This window comes from Pan troglodytes, chromosome 9 (assembly GCF_028858775.2).
Source record: "Pan troglodytes isolate AG18354 chromosome 9, NHGRI_mPanTro3-v2.0_pri, whole genome shotgun sequence".
Lineage (NCBI taxonomy): Eukaryota > Metazoa > Chordata > Mammalia > Primates > Hominidae > Pan > Pan troglodytes.
In genome coordinates this window covers 74,299,993-74,324,723 of record NC_072407.2, presented here as the reverse complement: position 1 = coordinate 74,324,723, position 24,731 = coordinate 74,299,993, and the positions used below count along the sequence as shown (strand labels likewise).

The window sequence follows — 24,731 nt, the reverse complement described above, 5'->3', positions numbered from 1 at the left end:
ATCAAAACCAGGAAATTGCCGGGTGTGGTGGCTCATGCCTGTAATTCCAGCACTTTGGGAGGCTGAGGCAGGCAGATTACCTGAGGTCAGGAGTTCGAGACCAGCCTGGCCAACATGGTGAAACCCTGTCTGTACTAAAAATACAAAAATTAGCCAGGCCCGCTGGTGCCCACCTGTAATCCCAGCTACTTGGGAGGCTGAGACAGGAGAATCACTTGAGCCCAGGAGGCGGAGGTTGCAGTGAGCTGAAATCACGCCACTGCACTCCAGCCTGGGCGACAGAGTGAGACTCCGTCTCAAAAAAAGAAAACCGGAAGTTAACATTGATAAACTACTACTAACTAATCTACGGACATTCAAATTTTGCCAGTTTTCCCGATGATGTCCTTTGTCTGGTCCAGGGTCCCATATTGCATTTTGTTGTGGTGTTTCCTTAATCTCTGTCAGCCTGTGACAGTTTCTCGGTCTTTATCTTTCATGACCTTGATACTTTGGAAGAGTCCAGGCCAGTTATTTTATAGAATATTCCCCAGTTTTAGTTTGTTTAATGTTTTTACATGATATGATTGAGGATCTGCATTTTTGCCAAGACAACCACAGAAGTGATACTGTGCTATTCTTAGTGCCTCCTAGCGGAGGGTGGTGGTAACTTTTTGTTTTGTTTTTTTTTGAGACGGAGTCCTGCTCTGTCGCCCAGGATGGAGTGCAGTGGCGCAATCTCGGCTCACTGCAACCTCTGCCTCCTGGGTTCAAAGTGATTCTCCTGCCTCAGCCTCCTGAGTAGCTGGGATTGCAGGTGCCCACCACCACACCCAGCTAGTGTTTGTATTTTTAGTAGAGACAGGTTTTCGCCATGTTGGCCAGGCTGGTCTTGAACTCCTGACCTCAGGTGATCCACCCACCTCGGCCTCCCAAAGTGCTGAGATTACAGGCGTGAGCCACCACACCCAGACTAGGTGGTGGTAACTTTGATCACATGGCTAAGGTGGTGTGTGCCAGGTTTCTCCACTGTAAAATTAGGAATTTTCCCTTTGAAATTAACAAGAATCTTCCACTTTGAAGCTGTGTGAATGTCTTATTTATCCTTAAAATTTTGCCTACTGATTTTCATTTCCATCATCAATGATTCTTGCTTATAACAGGTATTAATGTTATGCTTGCCTAATGGTGACTTTGTTTCATTATTTTACCTGTATTTATTAATTGGTATTCTACTATAAGGAAGAGCTGTCCCTTTTCCCCATTTATTTATTTGATAATTTATATCAGTATGAATGAGTGGATATCTGTTTTATTCTACAGGCTACAATCTAATGCTAACAGTTTATTTTGTTGCTCAAATTGGCTCAGATTTGGCCAGTGAGAACTCATTGAAGTTGGCACTGTGTTGTTTCGACATTGCCCCTGTCACTTTTTAAGCATTTTCTGGCACCACAAGATGTTTCAGGCTTCCTCACATTTTCCCTATCTCAGCCCTGGCATCAGTCATTCTCTAAGAAGCTCCCAGTTCCTTTTATTCCAGAAAAAAGGAACTTAGAAACCAAGTTGTTTCTTGATGCCACTGGAAACCAAGATCTGGACAGAATATATACTCCTGGCTAGAGTATCATTGGCGGAGTGTCATTGCTTGTAGGCCTGCTCAGCAGACAGAGCTAGAAAACATATATGTATATATGTTAAAACATGCAAATACAAGCACCTGAATTTATTATTCTATCCATCTGTATGTTATTAAAAACCGTGAGCCAGGTATGGTGGCTCGTGCCTGTATCCCAGGACTTTGGGAGGCCAAAGTGGGAGGATCACTTGAGCCCAGGAGTTCAAGACCAGCCTGCGCATCATAGCAAGACCTCATCCTCCAAACGTTTAAAAAATAAAAAATTAGCCAGGCATGGTGGTGCATTCCTGTAATCCTAGCTACGTAGGAGGCTGGGGCAGGAGGATCGCTTGAGTTCAGAAGGTTGAGGCTGTAGTGAACTGTGATTGTACCACTGCACTGCAGCCTGAGTGACAGAGCAAGACTCCGTTTCATATTTTTAAAAATAAATAAATATCATGAGTTTAGATACGGTTTTAATTCAATACCATAGGGTTTGCAACTGCCATTTTTATAACCTTATTATTCTTTTTCTGCTTTTTCTCCTGCTATCTCTGTTTCTGCTCCTTTCTATTTGATGTTTAGACTTCCCATAGAGGCTCTAGTTAAGTCAGCTAGTAACCATCCTGTGTGCAGTATTCCTACTAGATAGAGGTCTTATGCCCGGCTGTCAGTCCATTGGTTCAGTTAACTGTGGCCAGGAATACTAGGCATATAACTTAAAATCAGATAACTTTTATACAAGAAAAGCCAATAGCCACCTTCCTGAGAATAGGATAAGGAGACGGGTAGAACCTTAGATTCTAAGGAACCTAATTAAGAATCACTTCTGGCCGGGCGTGGTGGCTCATGCCTGTAATCCCAACACTCTGGAGGCCACGTAGGGGCAGATCACGAGATCAAGAGATTGAGACCATCCTGACCAACATGGTGAAACCCCATCTCTACTAAAAATACAAAAATTAGCCAGGCGTGGTGGCGGGCGCCTGTAGTCTCAGCTACTCGGGAGGCTGAGGCAGGAGAATCGCTTGAACCCGGGAGGTGGAGGTTGCAGTGAGCCGAAATTGTGCCACTGCACTCCAGCCTGGTGACAGAGCCAGCCTCCGTCTCCAACAAAAACAAACAAAAAAAGAATTACTTCTTCCAGAGATTCTCTGCCAGAACTCCTAGGTGGTGTTGGACCCATATCTTTTACTTCCATAGCATCCCAGGCAACACTCAGCTCACTTGTCCTACTTGTTCTGTGTCTTCATCACTAGAATGTAAGTTCTAAGAGGGCAGATGCCAAGCTGTTCAGCCATTCACAGAACCTGGCACAGTGCAGGCATATGACAGATGTTCCTTTATTATTATACTTGGGTGAGTGGATGGGACCTGCAGCAAGTGCAGATCTTCTCAGTGGGCTCTGGAACAGAAAAGTATTGTTTGTTTGCTCAGCATATTTTTATTTGTCCCATGTTGCTGTGGCCAGGATTTGAGCTCTGAGACAATGCAGCAAGGTGAGACCCAGATTTCTTTTGTTTTGTTTTGTTTTTTGAGACAGAGTCTTGCTCTGTCGCCCAGGCTGGAGTGCGGTGGTGCAATCTTGGCTCACTGCAACCTCCACCTCCAGTTCAAGCAGGTCTCATGCCTCAGCCTCCTCAGTAGCTGGGACTACAGGCGTACGCCACCATACCCAGCTAATTTTTTTTGTATTTTTAGTAAAGACGGGGTTTCACCATGTTTGCCAGGCTAGTCTCAAACTCCTGGTCTCAAGTGATCCACCCACCTTGGCCTCCCAAAGTGCTGAGATTACAAGCGTCAACGACTGTACCCGGCCCCAAATTCCTTATTAAGGATCCTAGAATACATGAGACCAGACTTGGAAATGAAAGTGTAACATGTTTATTGTTCAAAAAGAGAAACTCAAAGGTGTGTAGTGATTTTAAAATTTAGGGAAATTCCTCAATATAGTGAAAGAAGAAAAACAAGAAAGAAATTTAGGAAAGAAACACACTTAAACCATAAAAAATAGAAAATGGACCAATAAAGATAAAAGCTAAACTTAACAAGGTAGGAAAAAGAAAAAGAATAAATTAAAAAATTCTTTGAAAGCACCAATAAAATAGGTAAAACCTCCTGAGCCTGATAAAAGGGGAAAGGAGCCAAAAAAAAATAACAAAATTAGGCATGAGAAATTAGACATAACCATATATATTGAGGAATTGAGAAGAAGAATAGAACTCTATGGCAACAAATTTGAAATCAGAGGAAATGGATAATTTCCCAGCAAACACTGATCCTAGAAATAGTTTGAAAAGGCCAGTTGGTTACCCAAGAAGAAACTGGAAAGGTGGTTAAAATTTTATCCTTTTTCAGCACCATAAGATGGCGAAAAATAAATAAAATTTTATCCTTGTAAAAGATTGATGGCCAGGCATGGTGGTGGCCCACACCTGTAATCCTAGCACTTTGGAAGGCCAAGGCAGGCAGATCACTTGAGCCCCGGAGTTTGAGACCAGCCTGGGCAACATGGCAAGACCCCACCTCTACTAAAAATACCAAAATTAGCCAGGCATGATGGTGCTTGCCTGTAGTCAACAGCTACTTGGGAGGCTGAGGTGGGGAAGATTGTTTAAGCCCAGGAGGCAGAGATTGCAGTGAGCCAAGACTGTGCCACTGCACTCCAGCCTGGGTGACAGAGCGAGACCATGTCCCAAAAATAAAAAATTGTGTTTTTAATTAAACTTTTTAATTGAAAAATATATGGGAAATTGTACAAATCACAAGTATGCAGCTCAGTGAATGATTACAAAGTAAACACACTCCTATAGCCATCACTCAACCCCCAAAATAGATGAGTTTTAACTATTACTGTACTCAAGCCTGATAAAGTGCCAGAAAGAATGCTATAGCCTAATCTCACCTATGGCCATAGATGCAAAAATCCCAAATAAAATCAAGTTGAATTGCACACTCTGATTACATAAGGTTTATTTTAGCAATGCAAGGCTCAGTGTCAGGAAATTTATTAATTTATTACATCAAGAACTTAAATGTTATTTAAATGTCTAGAGAGTGCTAGTCTTGTTAAATTTTCTCATTTTGATAATTATACTATGATTACAGAAGAGAACATCCTTGTTTTCAGAAAATGTTAAGTATTTAGAGGTTAAAGGTAAACCTCTAATTTGGTTTGCCAGTATTTCAGAAAACTACACACACACGCACACACGGAATGATAAACCAAAAAGTAAGGTGTTGGCAAGGCATGGTGGCTCACACCTGTAATTCCAACACTTTGGGAGGCCCAGGCAGGTGGATCACCTAGGTCTGGAGTTCGAGACCAGCCTGGACAACATGGTGAAACCCCTCTTTACTAAAAGTACAAAAATTAGCTGGACATAGTGGCACATGCCGGTAATTCCAGCTATTTGGGAGGCTGAGGCACAGGAATCCCTTGAACCTGGAGGCAGAGGTTGTAGTGAGCCTACATCACACCACTGCACTCCAGCCTGGATGACAGAGTGAGACTGTCTCAAAAACAAACAAAAAAAAGATGTTAACATTTGGGAAATCTGAGGGAACGATGTACATGAATTCTTTGTATTGTTTTTGCAACTTTTAAGTATAAAGTTATTTCAGGCCAGGCATGGTAGTGCATGCCTGTATACCCAGCTACTCGAGGCTGAGGTGGAAGATTCCTTGAGTCTAGGAGTATGAGGTTACAGTGAGCTATGATCATGCCACTGCACTCCAGGCTGGGTGGCAGAGTGACACCCTATCTCTTAAAAAAAAAAAAAAAAAAAAAAAAAAAAAAAAAAAAAACAGGTGCAGTAGCTCACACCTGTAATCCCAACAGAACACTGAGGGGTCAAGGCAGGTGGACTGCTTGAGCCCAGGAGTTCAAGACCAGCCTGAGCAACATGGTGAAACCCCATCTCTGCAAAAAATTAGCTGGGTGTGGTGGCATCCACCTGTGGTCTCAGCTACTTGGGAGGCTGAGGTGGGAATATCACTGGAGCTCGGGAGGTGGAGGTTGCTGTGAGATGAGATCGTGCCACTGCACTCCAGCCTATCTCCAAAAAAAAAAAAAGGCCATAGTAAAAGCCTATTAGCATGGATAAGTGTCTGAATAAAAGATAACTGTACAAAAATCAATTGTTTTTTCTGTATTCTAGCAATAATCAACCAGAAACAGTATCAAAAGAAAAACATTCCATTTACAATTGCAACAAATAGGTATATATATATATTTGCTCATCTACACATGACCTATTTCTGGAAGGGAGCAGAACTGGGCAATTCAGGGACAGCAATGGAAGGGGAACACTGCTATGTTATTTTAAATACTTTTTAGTAAGTTTTGAACCATATTAATGTATTTACCTGTTCAAAATTATACTTAATAAATTTAACAAGAAAACCATATTAAAGGGCATAAAAATAAGACCTGACAAGTGAAAAAACATCAAGTTTTAGAAAGGATGATTTAATAATACTAAAATATACATTTCTTAATATATAACAATGTAAACCTAATAAATAATTTAATACAAATCTAATTGACAGCACTTTTAATTAAGTAATGTTAAGGTCATACTGCACTACTATGTCCAGAGGCGATGCTACATGGAGCTACTGTTTTCTGGGTCTAGCCTCTCAGGAAATAGTCATTACTACTTTTGCAATCCCATCTTGACAGTATGCAAAAATTAGGGAAAATGTAAATTTATCATTAACACACACTTTAAATACAATTATGAGAGAAAGGAAAGAGAAGGGTTACTGTCTGTGGCTGGAGTATAGTAGCTGTGTATGAGTGTGGAGAAGAGAGGAAATTGGTGGAAAATGAAGCTACAGAGGCAAGTTTCCTGATTTCAAAGTGCCCTGAATGCCATGCTAAGGGAATGAAATGACCAGATTTGTGTTTTAAAAGACCCTCTGTTTGCATTGTGTAGAATGATTTGGGATGACTTCTGACCAATATACAACAGAGAGTAATTTCAGGCAAACTCTCTTCCACCTCAAATATTTAATATATGTAATAAGACAAGGAAGTTTAATACACAACTAGACTTGAAACCAAGAATGGGAAATCCCAGCCATGTGCAGTGGCTCATGCCTGTAATGCCAGCACTTTGGGACGCCAAGGCAGGCAGATCACCTGAGGTCAGGAGTTCAAGATCAGCCTGGTCAACATGGTGAAACCTTATCTCTACTAAAAATACAAAAATTAGCTGGGTGTGGTGGCATGTGCCTATAATCCCAGCTACTGGGGAGACTGAGGCAGGAGAATTGCTTGAACCAGGAGGCAGAGGTTGCAGTTAGCCGAGATCACACCACTGCACTCCAGCCTTGGTGACAAAACGAGACTCCGTCTCAAAAAAAAAAAAAAAAAACTTAAAATGTCCAGACATGGAGAGAAGACTAAAAACCATAAAGCAAGAAAGGACAGTAAGAAAAAATAGTAGGTATATTTGAAAAAGAGGCTTCATTCTGAGTGATTTTCTCAGATTAATTTTCGTGTTTTATGCATTTCTACAATTTTTTCTAGTGTTGTGGTCCTAGTTGACTTAGATATTAGATACTAGGAGTAATAAGGACTCATATTCTTAAAGGAGGAAGATTTGGGTCATCCACTGGACAACAAACCATAGTGGTCTAAGGCAGTGACACAGGACAAGGGGAATATGGAATGGTCAGGGAGGGCAGTCACCAGTGTGACCCTCCAGAGTCATGATCAGTTGCAGAGATAAGGAATATAGCCTCAACCACAATCCTGAAACCATTAGCCCACCATCCTCTTAAGAGTCTTCCAGTCTAATACCATCCCTCACAGATTCGTTATAGTAATCCCAAGAAGTCTGACCCTAACCTCAGTGGTCATCTACCACCACATCATCACATACTGCTTCCCTCTCCAGCCTTTCCACTGTGTCCTCCAGCACTTCCTTTCTAAAATTGGTAGATTCTTTTCTATATGCACCTTGTCTTTGGAATATTTGCTTCACTTCTTCACCTTAACTGTCCCCTAAAGACACAGCTTACTCTGGCTGTCCCCTAAGACTGCTTACCTGTAGCCCTCTTAGGCAGAGGCTGCTTTCATTGTTAGACCCAGAAGTGAGCCTCCACTGCTCCTCCTCAATTAGTTCTCATCCTTCCTCAGCTCTTTTGAATTCATCAGTTCGACTATACCAGCCTTTCTCTAATTGTCCTGCCTACTGATCTCCCAATCACTGTGTCACAGGGAAGATTTTAGTACCTGTGTCACTTTCTCTCTTCCCCAGCACATGCCATCATTCTTGGTGGCTTCAACCTTCCATGAATGACCTAAAGCCCTGCTCTCCTCACATTTAGTGGTCTTTTTTCTGCCCCTGCCCACCTAAATCACCTATGTTATGGTCACAGTCTAAATTTCATCACAAGTAATTAAACTTCCTCCGAAGCCCCTATCCCTCTCTAGCCAATTATCTTTCATCTTCCAGTTCACTTATATGAACTGGAGTACATTCTGTGTGTAATTCTGTGACCTTATTGATACTTCTAGTCCATTAACCCCAACCTTCTTATTGCCCATCTGATCCCTCTTTCTCCAAGTCCACTTAAATCTCAGGGCCCATCATTATAATCTCTCTCTTCCAAATATTCTCAGAATCTTCAGACTTAACCCAACAACAATATAGATCTTCCCAAACCTGTATTTTCAAAAAACACTTCACACTACATAATGCCACCTATCCCTTGCACAGAGCAATTTACTCTTACAAAGATACACATAGCAAAGTCTCATCAGGTGCTACAACTTGTTCCATATCAAGGATCTCTGTGTGATGAGCGTTCTTCCTCTGGTTCTATCATAACCCTATTTAGATATATTTTAACCTGTGGGCAAAATTGAGAAGTCAACCAACACAATCTACATAAAATACTAGGGCAAAGCGAGGAAAAGGAAGGAAAAAAGAGAAAAAAGTATGGCAGATTAAGCACTATATAGTATGCTCCCCACCTTAGACACCCCCCCCACACACACACACACACAAAAAGAGTAAAATAATTTTTTAAAAGGTAAATACCCAGAGGATTCTGGGAAGATGCCAGAGTAGGAAGCATCAGGAATCTGTCTCCCCACCCAGACAATTACAGTGGCAGAATTTGTCTGATGTAACTATTTTGGAGCTCTGGAGTCTATTGGAGTTCTGCGACTTCCCAGGGAAGGCTTAGATGATAAATTGTGGTTAATTTTGTTCAATTTCAACTCTTAGCACAGTAACAACTACCCATCCCCCACCTCCCAGCCCCATGGCAGGCAGCTGTGCACGTGTTCCTAGAACAGCTGGAATGCAGCTTCCAGGAGCCAGGAGAGGCAAAAGGACCCTGTCTTTCAAATACTTAGGATCTGTGCTCTGATTGCTACTTCTGATCACAGGCATAAAGAAAAAGAGGCAGAGACCATTATTCTTATACCTCCTCCCATTGTAGCAAGCCCCTCTGGCTGAAGTGCTGTCTAGGATTAATGTGCTTGCACCCTTCCCTCCCTCTTCATTTTTCTCTTTTACTTCCTGTTGGTAGCCAGACATTTAAGACTAGGATATTCAAAAGCAATTGCATATACTGGGAAATTTAGAAAGTAATCATAATGTCTTAGAGAAGATGCAGAGTTAGTAATTTTTGTATTTTTAGTAGAGATTGGGTTTCACCATGTTGGCCAGGCTGGGCTCAAACCTATGACCTCAGGTGATCCACCTGCCTCAACTTCCCAAAGTGTTGGGATTGCAGGCATGAACCACCACTCCCAGTCAACTTTAAATGTAAATGGGTTAAACTCTCCAATCAAAAGGCAAAGATTGTCAGAATTGATTTTAATAATGTAATCCAACAATATGCTGTCTACAAGAGACTCACTTTAGCTCCAAAGAGACAAATAGATTGAAAGTGAAAGGATGGAAAAAACATATTCCACACAAATAGTAACCAAAAGAGAGCAGGAATGCTTATACCAACATCAGACAATATACACTTCAATTTTTTAAAGACATTTTTTAAAAATTTACAAGAGAAAAGAACATTATACTATTATTTTTTAAGACGAGGTCTCTGTGGCCTAGGCTGGAGTGCAGTGGCATGATCACAGCTCACTGCCATCTCAACCACCTGGGCTTAAGCGAGCCTCCCACTTCAGCCTCCCAAGTAGTTGGACCACAAACATGTACCACCATGCCCAGCAAATATTTTTAATTATTTGTAGAGATGAGGTATCACTATGTTGCCCAGGCTGGTCTCAAATTCCTGGGGTCCAGCTATCCTCTTTCCTTGGCCTCCTACACTGCTGGGATTACAGGCATGAGCCATGGGGCCCAGCCAAGAATATTATAAATACAAGGTTTAATACAGGAATAAGATACAACAATTATGAAAATCTATGTACCTAAAAAGACCATCAAAATACATGAAACAAAAACTGGCAGAACTAAAGGGAGAAATAGAAAGTTCTACAATAATAGTTGGAGTCTTCAATACCCTACTCTCAGTATTAGATAGAAGAACCAGAAAGAAGTAAGGAAATAAAGGATTTAAACACCACAATAAACCAACTAGATATAATGGGCATATACAGAACACTGTGCTCAACAACAACAGCATATACATTCTTCTCAAGTGTACACAGGACATTTTTCAGGATAGACCATATGTTAGGCCACAAAATGCCTCAATAGAATTTATTTATTTATTACTGTTATCACAAATTTTATTCAAAAAATTAACTTTGTGGTTTGTTGTTGTTGTTTTAAAAAAAATTCCCCTTATGATCTGGTTTGGTCAATCAACCACAACACTTTCTAGCAGACATATGGTAGAAATGGCATGGCTCAGAATTGCCCAGATCTTTCATGATCTCTCAACCGCCTCCTGTCACACTCCCGCCTGCCGCCGCCTCCACCACCGCCACCACCATGGTCTCTAGACTGAGAACTACACTCCCGGGACTGGGATCTTGATCTATGCTTCTTGGGATGGCACCCATACAGCTCCCGCCTCAGCTCTCTGGAAATGGGCTTCAAATGCATGAAGTTGCAGAAGCCGCCTCGTGTGCATTCTCCCATCTCATACTGACTGCAGCAGGCTTCTCTGAAGTCGGTCACAGGCGACAGCTCGGTGTGGATTGGCTGTCCGTTAAACCAACGGTTATACAAGTCAATCACAGCCTTTTCCACATCTTCCTCACGGTGAAAGGACGTACACGTTCTACACGTTCCCCACCAGGTGGTCTCCCTGGTTGTCACAGACGTTCATCTCTTCAACTTCCCCATACTTCTCCTCCATTTCTGAAAAAAACTCTCAAAAGGCCTGGCACGGTGGCTCACGCCTGTAATCCTAGCACTTTGGGAGGCCGAGGCGGGCGGATCACAAGGTCAGGAGATCGAGACCATCCTGGCTAACACGGTGAAACCCCGTTTCTACTAAAAATACAAAAAATTAGCCGGGCGTGGTGGCGGGCGCCTGTAGTCCCAGCTACTCGGGAGGCTGAGGCAGGAGAACGGCGTGAACCCAGGAGGCGGAGCTTGCAGTGAGCCGAGATAGCACCACTGCACTCCAGCCTGGGCAACAAAGCGAAACTCCATCTCAAACAACAACAACAACAACAACAACAACAACAACTCCTCAAAAAATTCATCATAGTGTTCCTGTATCTCAACATCGCTCATGGCACAGCGCAAACCATCAGCAGACAGGGAAGAGTTTTGAGGGTTACCGTAAATGTTCAAGAGGGCAATGGTCTGGCTAAACGTCGGTTTATTGTGCAACCGAGAGCACCTGTCTCCATGACAACATGCTCCAATTCTGAAATAAAATGAACAGCTGACTTTGTCTTTCCCAGTGCCGAAGATGGAAGCCAGATACTCCGCCATTTCCCACCCGCCACCTGCCATCACCACCGCCGACACTGCTGCCAATGCAGCCTTAGAATTTAAAACATAGATATCGAAGCATTTTCTCTGACAGAGCAAGATAAATTAGAAATCAGTAACAGTAGTAAAATGGCAAAAATTCATAAAATTATGAAAATCAAATGAATTGAAGAAATCACAAGAGACATTAGAAAATACTTACAGATACATGATAATGACCTGTAACTTTATGCACCACACCAAAACTTATGGAATGCAGTGAGCAGTGCTAAGGAGGAAATTTATAGCTATAAATGCTTACATTAAAAAAAAAAAGATCTCACACAACAACCTGCAATTTAAGGAACTAGAAAAACAAAAACAAACTAAACTCAAAGCCAACAGAAGGAAGGACATAATAAAGATGAGAAGAGAAATAACATAAGAACAGGAAAACAACAGAGAAAAATCAATGAAACTAGAAATCGATTCTTTAAAAAGATCAATAAATTGACAAACCTTTAGCTAGAGGGACTAAGCAAAAGAGGGAGAAGAGTCAAATTACTAAGATCAGAAATGAAAGCAAGGGCATTATTAGTGACTCTACAGAAATAAAAAGGATTATAAGAGAGTGCTATGAACGATTACATGCCAACAAATTGGATAACCTGGATGAAACTGATAAATTTTTACAAACACAAAACCTATCACAGCTAAATCACAAAGAAATAGAAAATCTGAATAAACCTATAACTAGCAAGGAGACTGAATGAGTAATAAAAAGTCTCCTGAGAAATGAAAGCTCTGGAACTGATGCACTGCTGAATTCTACCCAACATTTAAAGAACTAACACCAATCCTTCTCAAACTTAAAAAAAAAGGAGATAACACTTTCTAACTCATTCTATGAGGCCCTGATACCAAAGCCAGACAAAGACACTACAAGAAAAGAAAACTACAAGCCAATATCCTTTATGAGCACTGATGCAAAAATACTCAACAAAACACTAGCAAACCACATTTAGCAGCATATTAAAAGGATTATACACCATGACCAAGTAGGATCTATTCCTGGAATGCAAGGATGATTCAACATACAAGAATTTATCAATGTTTCCATAGTAATCTACAGAGTCACTGCAATCCCTATCAAAATCCCAATGATGCTTTTAGCAGAAATAGAAAAACCCATCCTAAAATTCATATGGAACTTCAAGGGACCCTGAATCATCTTAAAAAAAGAAGAACAAAGCTGGAAGACTCATACTTCCTGACTGGAAAACTTATTACAAGCTGTAGTAATCAAATAGTATGATACTGGCATAAAGACAGACATATAAACCAATTGAATAGAATACACAGCCTAGAAGTAAATGCTTGCATATATGAACAAATGATTTTTTATATGGATGCCAAGATTATTCAATGGGGAAAAAAACAGTCTTTTAACAATCGGTGCTGGGAAATATGGATATCCACATGCAAAAGGATAAATTTGGACCCTTATCTAACCATATACAAAAATCAACTCAAAATGGATCAAAGACCTAAATGTAAGACCTAAAAGTATAAAATTCTAAAAGAAAATATAGGGCTAATCTTTACAACTGTGAATTTGACAGTGATTTCTTGGAAATGACACCAAAGGCACAGGCAACAAAAAATAAATAAATTGGGGCTCATAAAAATTTTAAAAATCTGTGCAATGAAAGACACTATCTAGAGAGTAAAAAGGCAACCCACAGAATTGGAGAAAATATTTGCAAATTACACATATGATAAGAGATTAATATCCACACTATATAGAGAACTCATAAATCTCAACAGTGAAAAAACAAAACAACATGATTTAAAAATGGAGCCAGGCATGGTGGCTGATGCCTGTAATCCCAACACTTTAGGCGGCTGAGGTGGGTGGATCACCTGAGGTCAGGAATTGGAGACCAGCCTGACCAATATGGTGAAACCCCGTCTCTAATAAAAATACAAAAAAATTAGCTGGGCGTGGTGGCATGCGCCTGTAGTTCCAACAACTCAGGAGGCCTGGGCAGGAGAATTGCTCGAACCTGGGAGGCGGAGGTTGTGGTGAGCCGAGATCACGCCACTGCACTCCAGCCTGGGCAACAGAGCGGAACTCTGTCTCAAAAAAAAAAAAAAAAAAAAAAAAAAAAGGCAAAGAGCTGGGCGCAATGGTTCACGCCTGTAAGCCCAGCACTTTGAGAGGTGGAGGTAATCAGATTGCTTGGGACCAGGAGTTTTGAGACCAGGTTGGACAATATAGCAAAACCCCACCTCTACCAAAAATACAAAAAAATTAGCTGGGCATGGTGGGGCATGCCTGTGGTCCCAACTCCTTGAGAGGTTGTGGTGGAAGGATTGCTTGAGCCCGGGAGGTGGAGGTTGCAGTGAACAGAGATCATGCCACCACACTCCCTCCCAGTTGACACAGTAAGACCCTGTATCAATTTTTTCAATAAAAAATAATTTAAAATGGGCAAAGGATTTGAATAAATATTTTTCCAAAGAATATATACAAATGGCCAATAAGCACAAAAACACATACTCAACATCAGTAATCATTAGGGAAATGTGAATCAAAACTACAATGAGACACCACCTCAGACCATTAGGATGGTTGCAATTTTTAAAAATCAGAAAATAACAAGTGTTGATGAGGGTTTGGAGAAGTTGGAACCCTTTTGCACTGTTGGCGGGAATGTAAAATGACACAGCCACTGTCGAAAACAATATGGAGGTTCTTAAAACAATTACATATGTAATTATCATATAATCCAGCAATTTCACTTCTGGGTATATAACCAAAAGAATTGAAAGCAGAGTCCCAAAGAGATATTGTATACCCATATTCCATAGAGCAGCGTTATTCACAATAGCTAAAACATGGAAGCAACACAAGTATCCATCAACAGGTGAACAGATAAGCAAAATGTAGTATATACATACAATAGAATATTATTCAGTCATAAAAAAGAAGGAAATTCTAACATATGCTACAATATGGATGACCTTAAGGACATTATGCAAAGTGAAATAAGCCAGTCACAAAAAGACAAAGTTGGCCAGGCATAGTGGCTCACATCTGTAATCTCAGCACTTTGGGAGGCTAAGGTGAAAGCACTGCTGGGGCTCAGAAATTCAAGATCAGCCTGGGCAATATAGCAAGACCCCTTCTCTACAAAAACATGAAAAAAATTAGCTGGGTATGGTAGCACTTGCCTGTGATGCCAGCTACCGGGGAGGCTGAGGTAGAAGGGTCACTTAAGCCTGGGAGGTTGAAGTTGCAGCGAGCCATGATCACATCACTGCACTCCAGCTCATGCAACAGAGTGAAACTCTGCCTCACACACACACACATACAAATTAACAAAAAAGACAAATATTGTATGATTCTACTTATATGAAGTACACAGAATTGTTAAGATCATAGAGACAGAAGGTAGAATGGTGGTTTCCAGAGTCTGTGGAGACGAAGGAATAGGAAGCTACTGTTTCATGGGTATAGAATTTCTGTTTTGCAAGATGAAAAGAATTATGAAGATGGACGGTGGTGATGGTTGCACAAAATATGAAGTGTATTTATTTATTTTTGGAGACGGAGTTTTGCTCTTGTTGTCCAGGCTGGAGTGCAATGGCGCGATCTCAGCTCACCACAACCTCCGCCTCCCAGGTTCAAGCAATTCTCCTGCCTCAGCCTCCCTAGTAGCTGGGATTACAGGCATGTGCCACTATGCCTGGCTAATTTTGTATTTTCAGCAGAGGCGGGGTTTCTCCATGTTGGTCAGGCTGGTCTCGAACTCCCGACCTCAGGTGATCCGCCCGCCTCGGCCTCCCAAAGTGCTGGGATTACAGGCATGAGCCACCGTGCCCGGCCTTGAAGTGTATTTAATACTGCTGTACTATACATGTATAAATGGTTACGATGGCAAATTTTACATTATGTATATTTTTTCACAATTTTTAAATGTGGAAAAAAAGTAATTACCCATGAGGACAAAAAGAATAGAAAGAGTCAAGAGATGAGGAAAATTAATCAATTTTGAAACATAAAAAAATTGATAAAGTTGTACCAACCCAGCCTCCACCCTAACCATAAGGTAATGCTAGAGGAATTCAAAGCTGATAGCAGGCCGGGTGCGGTGGCTCACGCCTGTAATCCCAGCACTTTGGGAGGCCGAGGCGGGTTCATCACGAGGTCAGGAGATCGAGACCATCCTGGCTAACATGGTGAAACCCCGTGTCTACTAAAAATACAAAAAATTAGCCAGGCGTGGTGGCGGGTGCCTACAGTCCCAGCTACTCGGGAGGCTGAGGCAGGAGAATGGTGTGAACCCAGGAGGTGGAGCTTGCAGTGAGCCGAGATCACGCCACTGCACTCCAGAGCCTGGGCAACAGAGAAAAAAAAAAAAAAAAAATCTGATAGTACACTGAAGGTAACCATAGTAACAATAAAACCTAAACCCAGATCAAATCTGGACTAAATTACCTCAATTACCCACACAAACAGCCTATGAAAAGGAGAGGCATGCTCATTTCTAGGCATAAATACTATTTATTACAGTTTCTTCTGTTCTACACATGATGTCCAACATTCAATGAAAAAATTATGAAACATAATGTGGAAAGAATAGTAAATGATGTTGGGACAACTGAATATCCACATACAAAAAAATAAACTGGACCCCTACCCCACACCATACACAAAAATTAACTTACACGGGATCAAAGACCTAAGCACAAGAGTTAAAACAATGATAAAACTCTTAGAAGAAGATACAGTTGTAATCTCTTCAAAAAAAGATGTACAAAAGGCCAATGAGTACATGAAAAGATACTCAATATCATCAATATCATTAGTCATTAGAGAAATACAAATCAAAATGACGCGATATTACTCTCACCCACTAGGATGACTATAAGGTAAAACAAAAACAAAGTAATGAAATAACTGTTGGCAAGGATGTGGAAAAATGTGAACCCTCATTTATTGCTGGTAGGAATGTAAAATGATGCCGCCACTTTGGAAAAGAGTCTACCGGTCACTGAAAAGCTTAAACAGAGTTTCTATATGACCCAACAATTCTACTCCTAGGTTATACCTAAGAGACATGCAGATGTTCAAACAAAAAGTTCTGCATGTTTTTTCTTTTTTCTTTTGCTATTCACAATAGCCCAAAGATAGAAACAACCCTAATATGCATCAACTGATGAATGGATAAACAAAATGTGGTGTATCCATATCATTAATATTATTCAGCCATAGAAAGGATGAAGTACTGATACATGCTATGACATGGATGAACCTTGAAAACATTATACTAAGTAAAATAAGCCAGACATAAAAGGCCACATATTGTATTATTTCCTATATATGAAATGTCCAGAATATGCATATATAGAGCGACAAAAAGTAGATGAGTGGTTGCCAGGATAGGGAAAGGGAGGAATGGAGTAATTGCTTAACTGGTGTAGGATTTTCTTTCGGGTGATGAAACGTTCTGGAACCCGATAGTGGTGATAGTTGCATAACATTGTCAGTATACTAAATGCCTTTGAATTATAAACTTTAAAATGGTCAAAATTGTGACGTTTTATATTTTGTATGTTTTACCACAGTTTTTTTTTTTTAGGATTAGGCAATGGTTTCTTAGATATGACACTAAAACCAAATAACAAGAAAAAATAAATGCAACTTCATCCAAATTGAAAAGTTTTGGCTGGGCGTGCTGGCTCACGCCTGTAATCCCAGCACTTTGGGAGGCTGAGGTGGGCAGATCACCTTAGGCCAGGAGTTTGAGACCAGCCTGGCCAACATGGTGAAACCCTGTCTCTACTAAATTAAAAAAAAAAAAAAATAGCTGGGAGTGGTGGCGTGTGCCTGTAATCCCAGCTACTTGGGAGGCTGAGACAGGAGAATCGCTTGTACTCAGGAGACAGAGATTGCAGTGAGCCAAGATCGTGCCATTGCACTCCAGCCTGGGCAAGAGCCAAACTCCATCTCAAAAAAAAAGAAAAAGAAAGTGAAAAGACAACCTATAGAATGGGAGAAAATCTTTGAAACTCAGATTTGATAAGAGTCTAGTATACAGAGTATATAAAGAACTCTTAAAACACAACCATAAAAAGCAAATTAACCCAATTTTAAAACAGGCAAAGGATCTAAATAGACATTTATCCAAAGAAGACACATAAAAGGTTAAAAAGCACATGAAAGATGTTCAGTGTCATTAGCTATCAGGGAAATGCAAATCAAATCCACTATACATACCCGCCAAAATGACTATAATAAAAAAGATAGGCAATAACAAGTGTTGGTGAGGATTTGGAGAAATTGAACTCTCATACACTACTGGTAGGAATGTAAAGTGAGGCAGCCACTTTGGAAAAGAGCCTAACAGTCACTCAAAAAGTTAAACATAGAGTTTCCATCTAACCCAGCAATTCTACTCCTAGCTTATACCTAAGAGACATGAAAACATACAGCCACACAAAAACTTATACACAATGTACATAGCAACATTTTTCATAATAATTAAAAAGTGGAAACAACCCAAATGTTCATCAAACTGATGAATGGATGGATAAAATATGGTGTATCTATACATATACACAGAATATTATTCAGACATGAAAAGAATGAAGTATTGATTTACACTACAACATGAACCTTGAAATATGCAAAATGAAAGAATCCAGTTACAAAATACCACATAGTAGATGATTCTATTTATATGAAAATGTCCAGATAGGCAAATTCAGAGAGACCAAAAGTAGATTAGTGGTTGCCAGGTAATGGGAAAGGGGAATAGAAATGACTGATAATGAACTTGGGGGTTTCTTTTTGGAGTGATGAAATGTTCTAGAATTACATAGTGGTGGTGGTTGCACAACTTTGTGCAATCCTTGTATTGTACACTTCAAAGGGTGAATTTTTTTTTTTTTTTTTTTTCTTGAGACAGAGTCTTGCTCTGTCGCCCAATCTGGAGTGCAGTGGCGTGATCTCAGCTCACTGCAAGCTCTGCCTTCCGGGTTCACGCCATTCTTCTGCCTCCGCCTCCCGAGTAGCTGGGACTACAGGTGCCCGCCACCACGCCCGGCTAATTTTTTGTATTTTTAGTAGAGACAGGGTTTCACCGTGTTAGCCAGGATGGTCTGGATCTCCTGACCTCGTGATCCGCCCGCCTGGGCCTCCCAAAGTGCTGGGATTATAGGTGTGAGCCACAGCGCCTGGCCTTTTTTATTTTTATTTTTTTGAGACGGAGTCTCGCTGTGTTGCCCAGGCTGGAGTGCAGTGGTGCGATCTTGGCTCACTGTAACCTCTGCCTTCTGGGTTCAAGCGATTCTCCTGCCTCAACCTCCCGAGTAGCTGGGATTACAGGCAGGCGCCACCACAGCTGACTAATTTTTGTATTTTTAGTAGAGACAGGGTTTCACCATGTTGGCCAGGCTGGTCTGGAACTCCTGACTTCAAGTGATCCACCCGCCTTGGCCTCCCAAAGTGCTGGGATTACAGACATGAGCCACTGTGCCCCGCCTAAAGAGTGAATTTTATGATGTGAATTATATCTCAAAGTTTTATATCTCAAAAATTATACCTCAGTTTTAAAAATAAGGAAATACATGCTTTCAAAAAAATGTTTTAATATATCAAAGTTAAATGTCAAGAGAATGAGAAAAGAAGTCACAGACTGGGAGAAAATATTTACAAAAGACATATGTGATACAGGAATATTCAAAATATATGCTTACAACTGAACAATAAGAAAACCAGATTAAACAACGGGCAAACTATCTGAAAAGACACATCACCAAAGAAGATACACAGATGACAAATAAGCATATGAAAAGATCCTCCACATCCTATGTCATTAGGGAATTGCAAATTAAAACAATGAGATACCACTATACTTTAGAATGGCTAAAATTCAAAACTCTGACCATACCAAATACTGGCAAGGAGGTGGAGCAATAGGAACTCTCATTCATTGCTGGAGGGAATGCAAAAGGATACAGTCACTTTGGAAGACAGCAGTTGTTTACAAAACCAAACATACTTTTACCATATGATCCTACAACTGAGCTCCTTTGTGTTTACTCAACTATGTTGACAACCTACGTACACCCAAAAACCTACACATGAATGTTTGTAGCAGCTTTATTCATAATTGTCAAAATTTGAAAGAAATTAAAATGTCCTTCAATAGGTAAGTGGATAAAGAAACTCTGGTACATCCAGACAGTGGAATATTATTTAATGCTAAAAAGAAATGAGCTATTAAGCCATAAAAACACATAGAGAAACTTTACATTCTTATCACTAAGTGAAAGAAGTCATTCTGAAAAGCCTATATACTGTATGATTCCAACTATATGGCATCCTGGAAAAGACAGAACTATAGAGACAGTAAAAACAGAAGTGATTTCTTAGGGACTTAAGTGGAGAGAGATCAATAGGTGGAGCACAGGGGATTTTTAGGGCAGTGAAATTATTCTGTATGATATTATAAGTGTGGGCATATGTTATACATTTGTCAAAATCTACAGAATGTAAATACAGTGAACTTTATTTAACTATGGACTTTGGTCAGTTATGATGTATGTGTCAATATTGGTGCATTGATTGTACCAAATATTCCAATCTGATGCTAATATCGATAATGGAGGCTTTGTTGGGGGGGGGTTGGTACTAGGGGAGGAGAGGGGGGTATGGGAATGCTGTATACTTTCCACTCCGTTTTGCTGTGAACCTAAAGCTGCTCTAAAAAAATTGTCGATTAATTTTTAAAAGTTAAATGAACCATATTCTAATAGAGTTTCTTTTTAAAATTTTGGGGGGGGGGGGTAGGGAATAGAGCTGTATCCAAAAAGTTATGGCTCATATTTTAACAGGTTAAAGTTGAAAACTGTTTTAGGGTCTTCCTTCCTCTACCTGATTTCTGTAGCTTACCCAGACATACTCATACACACAATAGATGCTTACCGAGTGTTTGTAGGAAGAACAAATCAGTAAGACTCCATGGCATAATCTCATGATTTGGGTTTTTATCTTTGTTTCTTCCCATTGCAGTATCGCTTCATCCATTTAGCATTTCTTAGGCAATTAATTATGTAAAATAAGTATAATTTCCTGATGACTAAAACATATCAGCTTAAAGTCCTTACAACATGACAATTTGTACCCCAGAGCAATCTAAGGGAGAGGCAGGCAGAAGCCACAATGTCTTACATGCCCTAAGCGTCAGAAGCAGAACACCACCATTCCCACCATATTGCATTCATTACAATAGAAGTCCCAAAAATGCAAGGGAAGGAGAATTAAGCTTCACTTTTTTGTTTTTGTTTTTTTCTAGACGGAGTTTTGCTCTTGTGCCCAGGCTGGAGTGCAGTGGCGCGATCTTGGCTCACTGCGATCTCCGTCTCCTGGGTTCAAGCGATTCTCCTGCCTCAGCCTCCCAAGTAGCTGGGATTATAGGCATGCACCTCCATGTCCAGCTAATTTCGTATTTTTAGTAGAGATGAGGTTTCTCCATGTTAGTCAGGCTGGTTTCAAACTCCTGACCTAGGTGTTCCACCCACCTCAGCCTCCCAAAGTGCTGGGATTACAGGCGTGAGCCACCGTGCCCAGCCTTTAAGCTTCACCTTTTAAAGGATATAGAGATAGCAGTATACATTAAAAATATGCATGCATATTTTAAAACCACCACACATGTCTAGACACATCAGACTCAAACTTCCAAAACTCAAAGATTAAGAGAATGTCTTGAAAACAGAGAAAAGACATATTACATTGAGAAGAACAAAGCACACTTCTCACCAGAAATTATGCAAGCTAGAAGAGAATATAAGGTCGTACTTTAAGTGCTAAAAAGAAAAAACTCATCAGAATACCATACCCAATGAAAATATTTCAAAAATGAAAGTGAAATACTTTTTCAGACAAACTGAAGGTGACAGAATTCATCAGACCTGCATTACAAGAAATGTTAAAGAAGTTCTTCAGGAAGATGGAATGTGATACCAGAGGGATGCTTGGATTTACATCAAGAAATGAAGACCTACTCCATAAATGGTTAAAAGGAAGCTCTAAGCCACCACCACCTGCCTGCAAGCTGACTGCTTTCCAGTTTTGCTTGGAAGGATCACTTAGCTTTGGAAGCCTAGAGAGAGGGGTGAGCACTCCAAACTTGTAAAGGCATCTTCATTTGGGTAGGGTCTCTTCTCCGTGACCCAAGGAACCCTTGTCAGGGTCATTATAAAACCTTCACAAAGGGCTTGAATTTTTTTTCTTTTCTTTTTTTTTTTTTGAGACAGTCTCTCTCTGTCAGCCAGGCAGGAGTGCAGTGGCACTATCTCGGCTCACTGCAACCTCTGTCTCCCAGGCTCAAGCAATTCTCCTGTCTCACCCTCCCGAGTAGCTGGGATTACAGGTGTGTGCCACCATGCTTGGCTAATGTTTGTATTTTTAGTAGAGATGGGGTTTCACCACGAAGTGAGTCAGGCTGGTCTTGAACTCCTGACCTCAGGTAATCCGCCCACCTTGGCCTCCCAAAGTGCTGGGATTACAGGCGTGAGCCACCGCGCCCAGCCTTGAATTTTCTTTGAATGATAACACCACTGAAACTTCCCCTTCCAGGAAGCTTCCACCAAAGAATTAGAAGATTCTGTAACCGCAGACTCCTAAGTGACAGTGTGCTTAACACTCCCCTTCTTATTGCAACACTCTCTCCCAACCCATTCCCACCACCCAAAGACCTATCAGAGCTTCTGTCATGTTAGTAGCTATGACACTGCTCCCTGGATACATCTAGATACATTTCACTGGTTCTGATGTGACAACCTGACCCACCAGAGCAAATCAGACTTCCCTCTCCTCCAGAAATTTTAAAACTAGAACAGAGAATATGCCACAAATCTCTGTTTAGAGTGCCTAACTAGGATGTACAGGTCTGGAGCTGTCCATAACCAAGTTGTCTACTCCAAGGGTCAGAATAGTGGAGGAAACTTACCTGCTGGGGGAAAAAGAGCAGAGTCCAGTGGAGCAAAGTGCAGGCAGGAGCAGAGTTAAAGTATTATAATATTTATAATATAAATATTATATTTATATTAATTATTATTATATACTTATATATAATACTTATATAAGTATTATTATATTATAAATATAATATAATAAAGTAAAATAATGCAGCAGCTTTGGAAGACAGTTGGTGGTTGTTTACAAAACTAAACATACTTTTTACTGTATGATCCTTCAGTTCTGCTCCTTGGTGTTTTACCCAAATATGTTGAAAACTTATGTCCACACAAAAACCTGCACATGAATGTTTACAGCAACATCAGAGAATACCAATGGTGTCTGGGTCCCTGGTCCCGGTTTTCCCTAAAACCTATCTGCCGTTAGGGCCTGCAAAACAACAGAGTATCCCTAAAATTAACTTTTCTTTTTCCTTTAGCTGGAATATCCCTTCAGGTACAGCTTCTGTTTCTTGAAACTAAAAGATTCTCAAGTTCTTCTCACTTCCTCACTGAGAATCTCACCTAACACCCATGTAATTATATATGTAGTCATCTGTCATTTATAGATGGGATCACTTTAAGAAAGCTTGATGTATTAAAATACAAGTGTCCAAACCTGAAAAACTAATGAGTAAGTATTCATTACCCCCAAATAATTATTTGTTCTACAAAAAGAATTTACTAAAGGGAATCTTTTAAACTGCAGTTTTCCCAGCGCTCTCAAGATATTGTTTCAAAACCAGCACGTCCATTTCAACATGGTATGATGTAGCCAATAAAAGAGAACAAGATGAATCTGCATGTGCCAATAGTGAAATAGCCCCAGGAATATTATTAAAAGTCTTATCTAAGGCCAGGTGCTGGCTAATGCCTGTAATCCTAGCATTTTGGGAGGCCAAAGTGGGCGGATCACTTGAGCTCAGGAGTTCAAGACCAGCCTGGGCAACATAGGGAAGCCCCATCTCTACAAAAACACAAAAATTAGCCGGGCATGGTAGTGCACCTGTAGTGTCAGCTACTTGGGGGGCTAAGGCGGGAAGATCACTTGAACCCGGGAGGTCGAGGCTGTAGTGAGCTGAAACTGTGCCCCTGTACTCCAGCCTGGGTGACAAAGTGAGACCCTGATTTTTAAAAAAATCTCATCTATATAGCTGTATAGCTTTATCCTTTTTGTGTATGTGCACCTGCACAAACACATAGATACAGGGTGGTTTTTTTCTTTAATTTCTAGAAGAAATTAAACAAGGGTCAGGTGTAGTGGCTCATGCCTGTATTCACAGCAGTATGGTAGGACCAGGCAGGCAGATCCCTTGTGCCCAGGAGTTTGAGATCAGCCAGGGCAACATGGTGAAAACCCGTCTCTACTAAAAATACAAAAATTAGCTGGGCGTGGTGGCTGGCGCCTATTGTCCCAGCTACTCAGGAGGCTGAGGTGAGAGGATTGCTTAAGCCCAGGAGGTCGAGGCCGTGGTGAGCTGTGATAGCACCACTGCACTCCAGCCTGGGTGACAGAGCAAACATCCTGTCTCAAAAACACAAAAAAGAAATTAAACAAGGAAATTGTGAACAAGGAAATGTTCACAAATATTTCCTTTTGAGAGAGGGACTAGGGGAAGAAACGGGGAAGGAATACTTCTCACTTTTCATTTAAACTTTTTATTACTTTATTTCTTTTTAATCATCTGGCCAGTGCATGTAATTTAATTGGAGATTATCTAGTCAGTGAAATTATAAGCTGTCTTTTCTAATACTCTTCCATACTCTTAAAAATGGAAAATATGAAAAATGAATAGAGAAGTCAGGAGAACTAAGAAAGCTACAGAGGGGATGTCAGAAAGAAAGAATCAAGTTCATAACACAGAACCCCAGAAGAGTTCAGGAATGCAAAGCACCAGGTGCTCTGAGAATGTGGGATGCAACATGGGGCTGAAAATAGGGGCAAGGATTGAACGTTTTTTTTTTTTGTTTTTTTTTTTTGAGACAAGGTCTCACTCTTTTGCCCAGCCTGGAGTGCAGTGGTGCAATCTCAGCTCACTGCAATTTCCGCCTCCTGGGTTCAAGAGATTCTCCTGCCTCACCATCTGGAGTAGGCACATGCCACCACGCCCGGCTAATTTTTGTATTTTTGGTAGAGATGGGGTTTCACCATGTTGGCCAGGCTGGTCTCAAGCTCCTGGCCCCAAGTAAGTCACCTGCCTCGGCCTCCCAAAGTTCTGGGATTACAGGCGTGA

General features: G+C 40.7%; 1 protein-coding gene and 1 long non-coding RNA gene across 3 annotated transcripts in view; both read right to left on the bottom strand.

Annotated features, from left to right (window-relative positions):
* Window positions 1-24,731, bottom strand: part of LOC107967152 (uncharacterized) — a 49,635-nt gene that overhangs the window by 11,273 nt on the left and 13,631 nt on the right. The gene's annotated exons all lie outside the window — the stretch shown is intronic.
* LOC748339 (splicing factor U2AF 35 kDa subunit-like) lies at window positions 10,355-11,491 on the bottom strand. The gene is given in 3 exon segments (XM_054662536.2): window positions 10,355-10,810; window positions 10,812-10,909; window positions 11,233-11,491. Coding segments are annotated over 3 exon segments (717 nt in total). The 5' UTR covers window positions 11,488-11,491; the 3' UTR covers window positions 10,355-10,446.